The 16,920-nt window shown below is 41.7% G+C and overlaps 1 protein-coding gene across 2 annotated transcripts in view; it reads left to right on the top strand.

Moving 5' to 3' along the window:
• Positions 1–16,920, top strand: part of LOC143988638 (beta-galactoside alpha-2,6-sialyltransferase 1-like) — an 84,963-nt gene that overhangs the window by 32,700 nt on the left and 35,343 nt on the right. For both annotated transcript variants that reach the window (XM_077488346.1, XM_077488345.1), the window contains exons 2-3: positions 1,590–2,233; positions 14,371–14,468. In XM_077488346.1, coding sequence (XP_077344472.1) covers positions 1,600–2,233; positions 14,371–14,468 — 732 coding nt within the window. In that variant the 5' untranslated portion in view covers positions 1,590–1,599. The remainder of the gene's footprint in view (positions 1–1,589; positions 2,234–14,370; positions 14,469–16,920) is intronic.

Below are 16,920 nucleotides of genomic sequence, written 5' to 3'. Positions count from 1 at the left end.
TATGTGTGTGTGAGCACATGTGTCTGTATGTGTGTGTGTGCACATGTGTCTGTGTGTGTGCACATGTGTCTGTATGTGTGTGTGTGCACATGTGTCTGTATGTGTGTGTGTGCACATGTGTCTGTATGTGTGTGTGCACATGTGTCTGTATGTGTGTGTGTGTGCACATGTGTCTGTATGTGTTTGTGTGCGCACATGTGTCTGTATGTGTGTGTGTGCGCACATGTGTCTGTATGTGTGTGCGCACATGTGTCTGTATGTGTGTGCACATGTGTCTGTGTGTGCACATGTGTCTGTGTGTGTGCACATGTGTCTGTGTGTGTGCACATGTGTGTGTGTGTGTGTGTGCACATGTGTCTGTGAGTGTGTGCGCACATGTGTCTGTGTGTGTGTGCGCACATGTGTCTGTGTGTGTGTGTGCACATGTGTCTGTATGTGTGCACATGTGTCTGTATGTGTGTGTGCACATGTGTCTGTATGTGTGTGTGCACATGTGTCTGTATGTGTGTGTGTGTGCACATGTGTCTGTATGTGTGTGTGTGCGCACATGTGTCTGTATGTGTGTGTGCACATGTGTCTGTATGTGTGTGTGTGTACATGTGTCTGTATGTGTGTGTGCACGCACATGTGTCTGTATGTGTGTGCGCACATGTGTCTGTATGTGTGTGTGTGCACATGTGTCTGTATGTGTGTGTGTGCACATGTGTCTGTATGTGTGTGTGTGCACATGTGTCTGTATGTGTGTGTGCACATGTGTCTGTATGTGTGTGTGCACATGTGTCTGTATGTTTGTGTGTGTGCACATGTGTCTGTATGTGTGTGTGTGCACACATGTGTCTGTATGTGTGTGTGTGTGCACATGTGTCTGTATGTGTGTGTGTGCACATGTGTCTGTATGTGTGTGTGTGTGTGTGCACATGTGTCTGTATGTGTGTGTGTGCACATGTGTCTGTATGTGTGTGTGCACATGTGTCTGTAAGTGTGTGTGTGTGCACATGTGTCTGTATGTGTGTGTGTGCACATGTGTCTGTATGTGTGTGTGTGCAAATGTGTGTGTGTGCGTGTGTGTGTGTGCGTGTGTGTGTGTGCACATGTGTCTGTATGTGTGTGTGCGCGTGTGCGCACATGTGTCTGTGTGTGTTTTTTATTGCACTGCACCAAAAGCACCCTACATTTTCCAATGTGTGGGGTACCATTAAGAATTAACGGTGCCCCCTAAAGTGCACAGCATTCGTCTGTGTGTTGGGAACGAGTGCGACAAAGGCAAGAGAATTCTTGTTGGGCTGTGTATTAGTGCTCGGATGGACACACTTAGACCGAATTTTCAATGGTTCAAAGAATGTCAGGCAAAATGGTCGGCCCTCAGGCATGTTCACTTCATCAAATCCGGCCCACTTTGAAAAAAGTTTGGACACCCCTGAGTTAAGCATTTAATAATTTTTCTATTTTCCTTTGTGAATAAAATATGGGTTTATGAGATTTGCAAATCGCTGCATTCTGTTTTTATATAGATTTTACAAACTGTACCAACTTTTTTGGAATTGGGGTTCTACGTTACTTATATTGTTTTGTGTCTTTTTTGTTTCTAGATCTATACTCATGGCTCGGTTCGTCTATAAAGCAGGTTTTGTTTGCTCATTGCTGCTTTGTGGTTTTTGGTTCCTCTTTCTGGATCTACATTGGGATACCACTAATGTTGACATCAAATTATGGAGTGGTTATCAGGTTTTCACACCCAGGCAATATACGGTCCACACAGCAAGGATTACAACTGAGAGGACTACAGATTTACCGCATACAAATATTACAGAGAAATTGACAACTGTGAAGAATACTTCTTGGGTACCACCTGCCTTTGCCATTGTTAAAAATAGATATGAGAGGTTTATGGAAAGCAGATATAGGTCCAAGTTGTGGCCTAAAGAGATGACATCCAAGGACCTTACATTTAGATTGCAAAGTGTAAGGAAGAATTACCAAAATATGAACAAGTACAAAGTTAAATTCAAAGGACAGATTAATCAAAAAAACAATGCACTGGAAACCCTATGTCATCTTAAGAACAGGGTAAACATGTCACCGCTTATGGCCTCTGATCTCCCTCCTACTGCCACTTCCTGGAGCCAATACTTGCCCAAGAAGAGTCTTCAAGAAGAAGTTGGAAAGCTTGGGCGTTGTGCTGTCGTAATATCAGCAGGATCTATGAAATTCTCAAAACTCGGGCAGGAGATTGGTGAGCTAAGTCAAGGCACAGAATTTTTCAGCATTCTGAAATAAGAAAGTAATCTGGCTTTCCAAAAACAGCAAAGCAGGCATGCCATAAATACTTTGATCTCTAAAAAAAATTTACACATATATGAACAATCAGAACACCCAAAAAGCAAAAACAATGATACTGCCAAATAAGCCATAGCATGTTTCCAAAGTTAGAAAATGAAAACAAAAATGTATTAGGTTGCTGAGTAGAACATCGTTACCTCTTTTACTGTTTAAGAATAACCAACACAAACATTTAGGTCCAAAACACTTTTTACCGGTATTAAAGTGGGTCTCCAGCCTGTCCAGCATCATTTTTTTATTTAACCCAGTGTAAAGTTTTTTTTCTTAGCAGATCCAGTGGGGTCCTGCAGAATCCTCTTCTCGGTCCAGCGCTGCCATCTTCTTAAGCGACGTCATGGAGAGGCCCACTGGCTCTTTCGGGTTAAGCTGCCAGGCCTCACAATGATGTGGTGTTAGGCCCGCCTCCTTCTTCTTTCTTAATGTAGGACTATGCCTCCGGGGGTAAGAGACATGCATATCTCAGAAGGTACAGCGGGCATAATGCAAGTCTATTGCCTAGATGAATGATGTACATTTGGGGGGCAGGTCCAAAGTTTCACCCCCTCAAAAAAGTGAACAAGAAAAAAATGTGTGCTCTGCATGAAGAGGAGAGGGTGGAGGGATCTAGAGGAGGCAAGTTGTGTTTGAGGCTGAAGATCCACTTTAACGTGTTTTTGTTCCATTCATTTTCAATGGCATCCCAACACACTAAGGCCAAACAGCTTTGACACACGTGTTGTGGTCTGCACTATGGTAAAAAAAAATGCTGCCTGTCCTTTATTTAGTCGATTCTCATGCGTTGTCAGCCCTTTCAGAATCAATAGCCTGCCTTAGCACTATACACATTGACGCATAACACAAAGGCAGTGTGAATAGGCCCTTACGAGAAAGATTATAACAAAACATTAAGAGCATTTGATAGCTAAATATTACATTTAGTAATACAGCTCTATATACAGTAATAAACTGCAGTTGTTAATAAATTAAGCATACAAAGGTTTGAACCATAACATGAAGGACAAAGATTACCTAGCCTTAAAAAAAATATATAGTAATCTAAGCCCTTGTACACACGGTCGGAGAATCTGTCGGAATGAGTCTTATCGGACCGTGTTGTCAGATAATCCGACTGCGTGTGGTATGCATCAGACTGATTCCGTCCGAATCTCCGTTCGACCCAATTTTCAAACATGTTGGAAATATTTCTCGACCAACTGGGCCGGACGGACCTAATCCGATCATGTGTAGAGCATTTTCATCGGACCAAGTGCCACGCATGCTCAGATCAATTTCCTACATCAAAGCTATTGGCTACTGGCCTGAATGTAGTCCCATCGTAACGAAATTACGTCATCACGTTCTGAAAGATCGGATTTTTCGCCAACTTGGCCCGACCGTGTGTATGCAACAGTTTCGGACACAATCCGTCGGACTAAATCCGACGGGCAAAATCCGACGGATTTGGTTGGCAAAATCTCCGACCGTGTGTACAGGGGCTTAGAGATGTTTAAATAGTTAAAGAATAACTCCACTTTTGTTGAAAAAAAAACTGCAAATAAAAAAATAATATAGCATATACAATTTCTACATAAAGCCATATTGTAGTTTAATGTTAAGAAAAATTACAATTTTTTTCCAGGGTCCACGTACACTGGGCTTAAAAAAAAAAAAGACTCATATAGAGTATTTTTGTACAGGCGTTTAGAAGCATTTAACGCTTTTTTTTTGCAAGAAAGCTCCTCTCAAAAATACGATCCAGAAGGTTTTTATTTCCCTCTAAACACTGAGTTTAAAATATGCCTCTAAACGTCCTAATGTGCATGGATACATAGGATAACATTGAGCTGCTTCTACAGGCAAAACACAAAACTCCTATAGTAGTAGCTTTTTTTTTTTTTTTAGACCAGTGTGCATGGACCTTCAATTTGCACTGTAATTTTCTGTAAAATTCAATGCAATACTGCAGCCTAGAGGTGTTCTGTTTATATTTGGTGTACAGAACACAGCCCTCCCCACACACACAAAAATATAATTTCCTGCTTGTGTGATTGGCTTACTGATTTCAGAAGTCAGATTTTAGGTATCCTCTGCAACAAAAATTTCAGTTTTGGTGAGATCACTTCTAAAGGAATGTCGACTTGCAACGTTCCTCATTAGAACACTGTAGGTGCACGAGCAGATTATTAATGAGAAAGTCACTACCATTCTGATTCACTCTGAGTACAAAAACATTTTTTCTTCAGAGCAGAAACAGGTAGGAATCTGCAACAACGTTTTTTAAACTCCATGCAATGTACAGAGGGGGATTGTTTTTTTTCTTAACAAAAGTGGGGTTACTCTTTAAAGACTTTTGGGTATATGGCATCTGCCCTAAAAAAGATTATATATGCGTCTAGGACATAGAAACCCTGTACTCTACTCTTAGGGCTTTCTAAGCCATTGTAGCCATTCTGCTGCTATACTGGGCAAGTCCTGCTCTGTACCATAGTAGTGGCTGCAGCAGATCTTGTGTTAATGATGTCTGCTAACAGTGTTTGCGGGCATAATTAATAATCCTGTTGTAACAATGTTATTGTTACAAAATAATTATCCTTGTTCTTTCATGTACTGATCAAAGGAGTGTCAATTGATCTGTAATTGACATCAGTGAAAGAAAAAAAAAATCCAGGCCCAAATGCTCAGATAAAGGTCTAGTATGGAATTTGAGGGGAAAATCATGCCTTTTCTTTTCAAATTTTTTTTTTTCTTTAGTAGAATTTTGGGAGGGGATGCATTGCTTTTTTATATACTATTCACACTGCATTTTTACATTCACCTGTTCACAGCTGAATTTGCTATGTAGGGATGAATCAATGGTTATTAAGATGTCAGCTCATGCTGGCTCCTTACCAACCAGGAGCCCTGAACTTTGCTGTCACATTGGGCAGTGATAGTAACACCACTGATAAATGTTTTACTTTACACTGCAGCTGTAGGTTCTCTTGGCCAAACATCCATTCGTTCAGCTGTTCACACAAGAAATTGTTGAAAGAACGGCATGGTTGCATAAAAACTGACTGGTGGCACTGTAGTATTATAGTGTAATGTAACTCTATTGTATATGAAAGGAAGGGCTACTCTCAGTTAGTTCCTGTTTCCTGTCTTCATGATGTAAAGAAGACATGTTCTTTTATTTCTCCAAGTAAAGTGTATTGCTGTATACAAAGCTTTCAGTGAATTATATCAATACTCTGCTAACACTTTATGCGCCCAGGGCTCCTCAGCAACCTTCCAGAGACATATACTGCTCTTATTAATGCTTTATAAATCAGGCCCAAGCAGGAACTCATGCTGAAATATGCCAAAGGCAAATTAATTGATTAATATGACAGAAGAAAAGAAAATACGCACAATGATGATAAAGCTCTTAAGATGTACAAAGGCACAAAGCACAACAAAGAAATCAGTGCCTAACTTCCAGTATGTGAAGTCGCTTTTCTCCTGAGCTCCAACCGCACCAATATCCTGACTCATCCTGATGATCTGCAGGCTTGAATTTTTTAGCCCATACCGACCGGAACAGAGAGAGGAACGACCCGGGCTCCCAGAAATGGTAAAATACGGCCTGAGTATGGACTCTATGCCTGTGGAAAAGCTGGCAAAATATGCCCATGCTGATTCCCAAAATGGCGTCCAGCTGGAGAGGGAGAGACACACCAAATCAGCCCCGCCGGATCGCAGCTGGCCCGAGGGGGGTGGTGACTGGCCAGACCCGAGTGACCCGCTGGCACATCCCCTGCCCTCTCCACAATCAGATTCAGAGGAGAGGGGCTCCAGGACACAAGGAGGTGGACCCATGCTGCTGAAGATTATGGACACTATTAAGAGCTGCCATGCGGCCTTATGCGGCCACACAAATAGAAACAATCCGGGTGGACTTTTCTATTCTCAAGGATGATGTTAAGAAGGTCCAGCAGAGGGTTACACAGACTGAACAATGAATAAGTGCTGTGGAAGATGATCTTAACCCGCTCCTTGTGCAGGTGAGAGACATGGCGGCGGACAACAATTCACAGGAAGCAAAAATGGGCGACGATGAGGACAGACTCCGGAGGAACAACCTTTCCTGGGATTCCCAGAAGGTACAGAGGGGAATAATCCTGTGGAGTTCCTGCTGTCATGGCTCAAGCAAGTGTTTGGAGATGAAAGTTTCTCTCCCCTATTCGCCATAGAGAAGGCTCACAGGATTCCCCTGAGAGACTGCCCCCCCTCCCCCCAGGGAGATATCTCAGGCCCATGCTGGCACACTTTGTGTATTTCAGAGACAAGGAAACCATACTGAAAAAAGCCCACAACCTACCTGAGATGATGTGCAATAATAGCCGAATTACCATTTTTCCGGATTTTTCTGCAGCCACCCAGAAGCTGAGAGCGGCCTTCCAGAGTGTAAAGCAATGCCTAAGGTAAAGGAGCCTGCCATATAGTATGATTTATCCTGCAAAGCTAAGGGTTGTGCACAAGGGACAAACCCAATTCTTTCTCTCTCCCAAATTGGCGAATCGGTGGCTGGAATCTCTGGGACAAGGATAGTACATCCACTCCTACCACGGATGGGTATGTTATAGGATAGAACCCAGGGCCCCTGGGTAAATATAACTGACTTACCTCTCTCCTCTCACAATACATGCCTTTAACATTTTTTGTCACTAAGCATCATGTTTGACTGTTCACGGTCTGAAAGATCCTTTGGAACTCAAGCCGGACAGGGACACTGCAATATGACTTTTTTTAAGCGGCGCGGTCACCGGTGGGCTTTGTGGCCTGATACATACCTACCCCTAAATCTTCCTGGCCGGCTGGTACAGGAAGAATACCCCCCTTTAGGGAGATCACACGGTTAAAGTTTGGGGTTAAAGTCTGTGGGATGTTTAGTGCTACAGGAAGGGTGGGGGGAAGGGGAGTTAGGATCTTCAGTTATGGATCCACAAATGTTTATGCTGTTTTTTCCCCCTTTTTTTCCCTTTATTTTTCGTTCTCAAGCATTCTTTTCTGCCAGCTCTGGCTACAAGGGAGTTACACATGTAATGCCTATCTAAATGTCATAGGATTCTGTTACACACTTAAACCTATTACTACTACTAGTCTATGCTTAAACACTATACCGTTGGTTATAGTATGTCTATCATCTCTGCTATGGAAGTGGGAAATGTTGGCTAGTCAAGCTATGCGCTTCTGTGTGGGTGGGTCTCTGCTACCAAGGTTTCCCTGCACACTAAATCCAACTGAAAACAAAATATATTTCTGTCCTTATGCAGTCCCTTAATCTCCTCTCATGGAATGTGAAAATGTGAGATGGCTTAACTCTAAAATCAAAAGAGCCCTAGTTTTTAAATATATCTTAAAAAGGAAGCCACACATTATATTCCTTCAGGAATCACACTTGGTAGGTTCTAAGACAGTAGCTCTCCACAGAGCTTTCATAAACAAGGCATTCCATTCCACATACTCTAGCTATGCTAGGGGAGTGTCCATCCTTATATCAAAATCTCTACTTTGCACCAAGAAGGTGATAACAGATCCCTTGGGGAGATATGTGGCCCTGGTGCTGATTATTAACAACCAAACCTATACCTTTATAGCAGTGTACATACCACCCCCATTTAGGATAAAGGTGTGGGAGGCAATGGTGGCGGAGGTGTTGAAAATAGCAGAGGGTCCTATTATAATGGCTGGTGATGTGGACACGGTCCTGTCGCCAGGCAAGGATAGATTTGGGATGGCTACGGTGGAGGGATCCCCACTAGTGGACTGTATTAAATCATATGATCTGGTGGAGGCTTGGAGGGGGAAGCTAAGGAATACTCATGTCTTTCTTCTACCTTTAATACTCTCCAGAATAGACATGTATTTTGTCTCCAGGGATCTGCTGCCAAGGGTGTTAGAGGCACAGTATTTGCCAAGGGCCATCTCTGGATCTCTCCCCCATGCTTCTCACTTTTGATATAGAGAGGCCACGGGGATATGTGGTATGGAGACTGAGCCCCTTGTGGCTCAAAGAGGAGTGCTTCAAGAGGGCCATGGCAACATCCATTAATAATTACTGGATAGAAAATAGAGATGGGTCACCGGTGGGTGTAACATGGGATGCATTTAAGGCCACGCTTAGAGGCTCCATTACAGGCATGGTCAAACAATTCCAAGCAGACAGGGAATGGAAAGTAAAAAAATCCGAACAAAGAGCCACAGAAACTGAAGTAGAATACATTAGAAACCTGAACCCGGACACGCATAAAATATGGTGGGAGAGTATACGTCAATTAGATTTGGTACTGATAGAAAGAACGCGGAAGAAACTACTATACCAAGCACAGCAAATATTCAAATTTGGTGATAAAAATAGTAGGTTATTAGCATATTTAGAGCATTCACATCAAGCCCCAACCTCCACCCCTCGTATCTATAATAAGCATATGTCAATCTGCACATCTCATGCAGATATAGCGAATTCTTTTGTAACATTTTACGCTGACCTATACACCTCAAGGATGGAATATGGGATGGAGGAGGTGGAGGAATATCTGACCCCTATACCCTTACTGGAGCTCTCAAGGGAGGGGGTGGAAGAACTCGACCTTGCCTTTACAGTAGAAGAGGTTGTAGCAGCAATAAAATCCCTAAACCCTAATAAAACGCCAGGTCTAGACAGACTCCCAGTTGAGTGGTATGCTACATACACTGATAGCCTAGAGCCTAAACTTCTAGGAATGTATGAGGATGCCTACAACAAGGGCATACTCCCCGAATCTATGAGAGAAGCATTGATAGTGTTAATCCCAAAGCCGCACAAAGACCATGACTTATGTGAGTCATATAGACCAATATCTCTTATTAATGTTGACGCAAAAATCCTGGCCAGACGTTTGAATAAAGTAATTGCCTCTATTGTCCATCCTGATCAGACAGGCTTCATGCCTGAGAGGTCACCTGCCATAAATCTGAGGCGCCTCTTCACTATACTACAATCAAAAGGCCCCACCCCGGACACCTGAGTGGTGGTGTCACTCGATACCAGCATTTGATTTTATCGAATGGCCATACCTGATGGCGGTCCTTGGGCGGCTGGGCTTCGGCCCTAGATTCATAACCTGGGTCAAACTTCTATACACTGAACCAAGACAACACTATTACAGAACCATTCAGCATAACGAGGGGCACATGGCAGGGGTGCCCTTTGTCAGCCCTGCTGTTTGCCCTGGCAATAGAGCCACTGATGGCTCGGTTGAGAGCAGATGGAGGTATCAAGGGTGCAAAGTTAATGATGGGGAGGAGAAGACATCTTTATATGCATATGCTTTATATGCAGATGACATGCTCTTGTATTTAGAAGGAGGTAGGGGAATCATTATCCATGGCCCTAGGTAGAATCTTGGATTTCGGAAAATATTCTGGATTCAAAGTGAATTGGAGTAAATCCATACTATTCCCATTTCAAGCTCTCCCTGGAAGCTCCACTGAAAATAGTTTCTAAATTTAGATACTTGGGGGATACTCAGCTCCCACTGAGTTCCTATATGTCCAATAACTTGTCTCCTTTTTGGAGACAGTTGAGGGACAGTGTGCAAACATGGGCTAAGCTGCCCCTTAGAAGATATACCTTCCTAGGTTCTTATATCTGTTCTGGCATGCTCCAATATATATTCCTAAGAAATGGTTTACTGAGGTAAACAAGACAATATCTACCTTTTTATGGGGCCCCAGGCCGCCCAGAGTATCACTAGAGACACTTCACTTACCTATAAGATCAAGGGGATTGGCATTGCCAAATCTACAGTGTTATTATCTTGTTGCACAATTAACGCACGTGCACTGGTGGGGCTTCCCTCAAATGAACATAGCTTCAGTAGCAACCCAAGCAGCTCAAGTTCAATCGTATGAAGCACTGATCAATGTCCTTTACAGAAATGGCCCATACCCAAATGTCATACAAAATATTTCATGTCTGCAATGCTAAAATGGGGGGCACCAGCCTAACGGAATCTTCTAATGCACCACTATGGTATAACTCTCAACTAAAAGAAATAGCTAAGGAACCAGTTGGGGTATGTTGGGTGGCCTACGGAGTTAAATATGCCCATCAGCTGTTTAGGGAAGGAGTATTTAGGTCATTTTTGGACCTAAAAATAGAATAGGGCATCCCGAACACCTTTTTCTTTAGATATGTACAGTTGCGTCACGCAGTAAGAGCCCAATATGGCGGGGGAGGAGTAGTTCTCTCCCCTTCAAAAACTGAAAAAAATATTGCTGATGAGGATCACTCAAAACTGATTGACAAATATTATTTCGCTTTGCTAACATCCTCTTCTCCTAGAATGGAGGGTGGCGGCACAGTGGAAAGCTGATATTCTGTCTCTCACTGAAGAATCCTGGTCTGAGATAATAGACACATTGTTACCCTCGGTGATCTCAGCAAGGGATAAAATGCTTCAGGTCAACTATCTACATAGAATTTATTATACCCCCAAGTGGTTGCATAAGATGGGTAGGAGGGAGTCTCCAGAGTGTCATCGCTGCAATGCGGAAGTGGGAGATTTTTTCCACATGATATGGCAATACCCAAAGATAATGACATACTGGAGGTCGATTCTTGCTTATCTCGAGGACACACTGGAGCTCCCAAATATATACTCTCTGGCCAGATGTTTTCTAGGAGACCTGGAGGAAGAAGAACTACCCACATCACAGAAAACTCTTAAGAATAGTATTCTGCTACGCCAAAAAGGCATTGGCCCTTAAATGGAAATGTCAGACCACCCCCTCAGGGGGAGACTGGCTGAAGTTAGTTAATAATGCCCTACCATTATACAAACTCAGTATCAGGCGAGAGGGAGCATGAAAAAGTTTGATAAAGTATGGGGAAGTTGGAACGAAAAGGTAGCAGGAGAAACTGCAGTATGATCAATGGAATATATACCATACTGGGATATACTATAGACACAGAATTGGAACACGGAAAGAACACGCAAAAGACTTAGCAATATGATGAACGGTTTATTACTTATATTCCAAAAATAGAATGCTTGTATTCAACAAGGCCCCCCCTTCCCCAAAGCACCCCCCCATGTTGAGGGCACGCGCCCTGGTACGGCTCGGGGGTGGGGGGGGGGGGCGATCGCTCGTCCCCATCCCCTTTTCTGACAGGCCGGGCTGCGTGCTCAGATAAGGATCTGCTATGGACTTTGGGGGGACTCCTACGCCGTTTTTTCGGCGTAGGGCTTTCCCTTTAAATCCATATCAGGTGACGGGGCTAGCGAGGTGTCAATCTCGCAGATGGAGGCGGCGACATTCACTTCGTTTGCTAGTCCTGTCTACCTGGAGCCACGTTCAAAATGAATGGACTTTACTCCGTGTGTGGGCAAGTCTGTTAATTTCAAAAGTCTGCCGGAGAAGTTCGGTCATGTGTGGGCAGGTCCGTTCGTTCTGAAAGTCCAGCGATCCTCCGCTGCCAGATAGTCCGATCGTGTGTACGCAGCATTAGATGTTAAAACTGCTTTCCTATATGGAGACAATAAGGAAGATCTCTACATGAAGCAACCACCACGGTTTGAACAAGGTGACAAGCTTGTATGTAATCTTCAGAAACGCATCAGAAGAGTGAAAAAAGTGAAAGCAGCGCTTACTAGAGAGGGGTTTTCAAGTAGTAAAGCAGACCCCTGTCTCTACTCCAAGAATCAAGGAGACAGATGGATATACATCCTTATCATTATAACTTGTTTTAACAAAGAAGGAGATTACAATCAAATAGTTCACAAGCTGAAAGAAAATTTTGAAATCAAAGAGCTAGGGAACATTAGTTACTATCTGGGAATCCAAATACAGAGAGAAGAAGATGGAAGTTATGTTCTCAAACAATCTCAGAAAATCAGTCAAGCCCACAGCCAGCCCCTTCTGGCTACTTAAACTGCCTGGCTCATTTCATCAATTGCCTTTGCCTTAGTCAACATATCTAGAGACTCTCTGTTGTGTTCCTGTTGAAGACTTGCCTGGCTGACGTCCCTTCTGGTTCCTGATACTGTCTGCTGAATCTGACTACGCTGATCTCTGGCTTTCTGATTTCCTGGCTTGTTCTGACTACACAATTTGGCTACCAAACCCTGGCTATGTTTTAACTATGTTTACCAGTTGTACCATTTTTACCATTTTATTAAAAGGTGTGATTTTTACTGCATTTTCTGTCTCTGTCTGTTTCATGGTTCATTGCAATAACACATTGACATCAAGTATTACCGACTGAGGGACAATCAAGAGCAAGGTGTTATTGACATTCAGTACTGCCCGTCAGAGTAGAGGACTGCCGATGCACTCACCAAGCCTTTGTTGAAGGAATGTCATAATTATATCCAGAAGAATCTGATAATAATTTGACAAAGCACATGCTGTTGAGAAGGGGGGTTGAAAGAACAACAGCATGGTTGCATATAAACTGACACTACATATACTGGATGCAATATACGTTATTAGGATGTCAGCTCATGCCGACTCGCTATCAATCAGGAGCCATGAACTTTGCTGTCACATTGGGCAGTGATAGTAATTCCACTGATAAATGTTTAACTTTACTGGGGGTTCTCTTGGCCAAACACCTGTTCATCAGCTGTTCACACAAGAAACTGTTGAACAACAGCATGGTTACATATAAACTGACTATATATACACACTGTATGCATTATACGTTTCTATGCAGCAGGTGGCGCTGTAGTATTATAGTGTAATGTAACTATTGTAATTTCTATTGTATATGAGAGGAAGTGCTTCTCTCAGTTAGTTCTTGTTTCCTGTCTCCATGATGTAAAGACATGTTCTATTATTTCTCCATGAATGTAAAGTGTTTTGCTGTATATAAGAAGCTTCCAGCACGTTATAGGAACACCTTAACAGCTACTCCATAGACTACACAGTGCAGAGGTCTCCCTTGTGTAATTTCCTCTTCTGGTCAAATATTCTTATCATTGTTCTTAGTGTATACAGTATACACTGTATGTATTACTACTATGTCTTAAATTATTATTATACACGATTTATATAGCACCAACAGTTTACGCAGCACTTTACAATGTATAGGGGGGGCAACACAATTACAGTACAGTTCAATACAAAAGGTACAGGAGGGCCCTGCTCGTAGAGCTTACATTCTAAAAGGGAGGGGGTGGTACAAAAAGGTAATAGCTGCAGAGAATGATTTGATGGGGGTGGCTCAGGGACATTTAGGTGGGTGTGGGATAGGCTTCCCTGAATAAATGAGTTTTCAGGGATCTCCTAAAGGTGGACAGGGTAGGGGCTGATCGGATATACTGGGGCAGGGAGCTCCATAGGATGGGAGAGGCTCTGGAGAAGTCTAGAGGGCGAGCATGGGAGGAAGTAACAATGGAGCTAGAGAGCAGGAGGTTGTGGGAGGAGTGGAGGGGGTGATTTGGGTGATATCTGCAGATGAATTTGGTGATGTAGATGGGGGCGATGTTTTGAATGGCCTTGTAGCATTTTGAATTTTATACGGTGGGGTAGGGGGAGCCAGTGAAGGAATTGTCAGAGAGGAGCAGCAGTAAATAAATTAATTAAATAATGACATAGGCCCATAGCTGAAATATAAACCTTTCTCTGCTCCATAAGGAGTGTACAGGTGAGATAGCTGAATATGGCAAAATCCACTTTGGTTCAGGTAGAGCAAAGTTCCCTCATCTAGTCGTTGCTGTTGAACCTTAATAATATTCTAATACCACTAATGAAAGTACGGTACTTGTGTCACCAGTGAGAGAGGTATTCACTCTTTATAGGTTTCCATAGGGAATCCAGTATAGGGTGCAAGATATAGTATTTCTGTGCCTTTCACTGCCTAGTAATTTCTTTGTAATATACGTTCTTCCTAATAAAGATGCACTATGATCCAGAACAGCAGTAAAGATTGTACCTTATTTCTCTCCACCCAGAACAGACAATTTTTTTCTGGTTGCTATTTAAATGTCTAATATAGAGTTCTTACATAGATGTACTAATCTTGTTTTTTTGTGGTGTGTGTAGATTCCCATGATGCTGTTCTAAGATTCAACAAAGCGCCCACGAATGGATTTGAGATTGATGTTGGATCAAAAACTACAATTCGTCTGATAAATTCCCAGGTAGTTAGAAGAGAAAATCTTTACTAACTTACTTACTAACATTTGAGCATTTTTATTTGTCAAGGCAGGTACATTCCTATCAATAGAGATGGATTATGTGAGATAGATATATTTTATATATATATATATATATATATATATATATATATATATATATATATATATATATATATATATATATACATACACACACACATACATACACATACACACACACACACACACACACACATACATACACTACTGCGAAAACGTTTTCAGGCAGTTGCAAAAAAATGCTGTGCATTAAGAATGCTTTCAGAAAAATAAATGTTAATAGTTTATTTTTATTTATCAATGAACAAAATGGAAAGTAAATGAACAGAAGTGAAATCCAAATCAAATCAGTATTTGGAGTGACCACCCTTTGCCTTCAAAACAGCATAAATTCTTCTAGGTACACTTGCACACAGTGTTTGAAGGAACTCAACAGGTAGGTTGTATCAAACATCTTTGAGAACTAACCACAGATCTTCTGTGGATGTTGGCTGCCTCAAACCCTCCTGTCTCTTCACATAATCCTAGACAGACTCTGACAGACACAGATGTTGAGATCAGGGCTCTGTGGGGGCAAAACCATCACTTCCAGGACTGTTTGTTCTTCTTTACGCTGAAGATAATTCTTAATGATGTTAGCTGTATGTTTCGGGTTGTTGTCCTGCTTCAGAATAAATTTGAGGCCAATCACATGCCTTCTTGATGGTATGGCATGATGGGTACATATCTGCCTGTATTTCTTAGCATTGAGGACAGCATTGATTCTGACCTAATCTCCAACTCCTTTTGCAGAAATGCAGTCCCAAACTTGCAAAGAACCTCCACCATGCTTCACTGTTGCCTGCAGGCACTCATTATTATACCACTCTCCAGCCCTTTGGTGAACAAACTGTCTCCTGCTACAGAAAAATATTTCACGTTTTGACTCATTAGTCCACAGTACCTGCTGACATTTTTCTGTAAGCCAGTTCCTATGTTTTCTTACATAGTTGAGTTGCTTAGCCTTGTTTCCACGTCGGAGGTATGGCGTTTCGGCTGCAATTTTTCCATGAAGACCACTTCTGGCCAGACTTCTTTGGACAATGGATGGGTGTTCCCAGGTCCCACTGGTTTCCTTAATGCATAGAATGCATTAAGGTGAAAAAACAAGAGGGTTTAAAACCCCTTTAAAGTTTGGCATTTCTTGGTTGGGATTTTTTTTTCCAACTAGAATGCAGGCTGATCAAAAAAAAAAGAACAAATTTCCCCTCACAAGCGAGGGGGATCGAGGAATCTACCCCACTGTGCTATTATATTCTGACACCGGAGACTCCTCTACTATCAGCATACACTGATCAGTGCTGCACCTGCTGATCAAATGAACATTTTACAGCATTCATATTTCTGTTGAGTGGGAAGGGCCATAGATTAATCGATATTCTCTGCTGAGCTGAGTAAATATTCGATCCATCTATTGCCAACTTTAGGAATCAAGTGGTGTAATGTTTCTGCCCTAACCTGCTTATTGAACAACAAAAGAGCTCAAGCACACTGATTCGGCCATTTCTGTTCTCGCCTTCTGTACACATGCCTCCTGTGTTAGACTGAGAGCCTGGTGCAGTGTAATGGACCAGCCTCTCTTTAAGTGTATGTGTGCAGAGGAATAGAATAGACATGCGCAATTCATTTTGTTCCAAGTTCGTTTTTCGACTAAATGCAACAAATTTGTTAATTCGGAAATATTTTAATTAATGAAAACCCATTTAACAAATTTTTCCAAAAATGTGGAAATTCTAAAATCCTCAAATTCAAAAATCCAAAAATATGAAAATTTGAAAATCCAAAAATAAGACTGAAACTCCAAAAATTCAAAAGAATGAAAATCCCGAAAATTTGAAAACCTGAAAATTCGAAAATCTGAAATAAATAACTAATAATAATAACTATTACTAACTATTAAATTATAGGTATTGAAATTCCCTAACGGATAAAAATGTATGCGTAAGTTACAAATTATCCAAAATATGAAAACCACATCTAAACAAATGGAACATAACAAATTAATAATAATAAATAATAATAATATAAACAGTTTATTATTATTATTATTATTCTGTTAAGTTTGATTCATTTAGATGCATAGTTACATAGTAGGTGAGGTTGAAAAAAGACACAAATCCATCAAGTCCAACCTGTGTGCATGTTTTTATGTCAGTATTACATTGTATATGCCTGTATGTTGTGGTCATTCAGGTGCCTATCTAATAGTTTTTTTGAAATTATTGATGCTGCCCGCTGAAACCACTGCCTGTGGAAGAGAATTCCACATCCTAACCACTCTTACAGTAAAGAACCCTCTACGCAGTTTAAGGTTAAACTGTTTCTCTTCTAATTTAAGTGAATGGCCGCTAGTCTTTTTAAATTCCCGTTTATGCGA

This window comes from Lithobates pipiens, unplaced genomic scaffold, assembly GCF_037356315.1.
Source record: "Lithobates pipiens isolate NorthernLeopardFrog02 unplaced genomic scaffold, aLitPip1_a1.2 Scaffold_18, whole genome shotgun sequence".
In the NCBI taxonomy this organism is placed as follows: Eukaryota; Metazoa; Chordata; class Amphibia; order Anura; family Ranidae; genus Lithobates; species Lithobates pipiens.
Note: the sequence above shows the minus strand (reverse complement) of the source record. Positions and strands in the feature narration are given on the sequence as shown.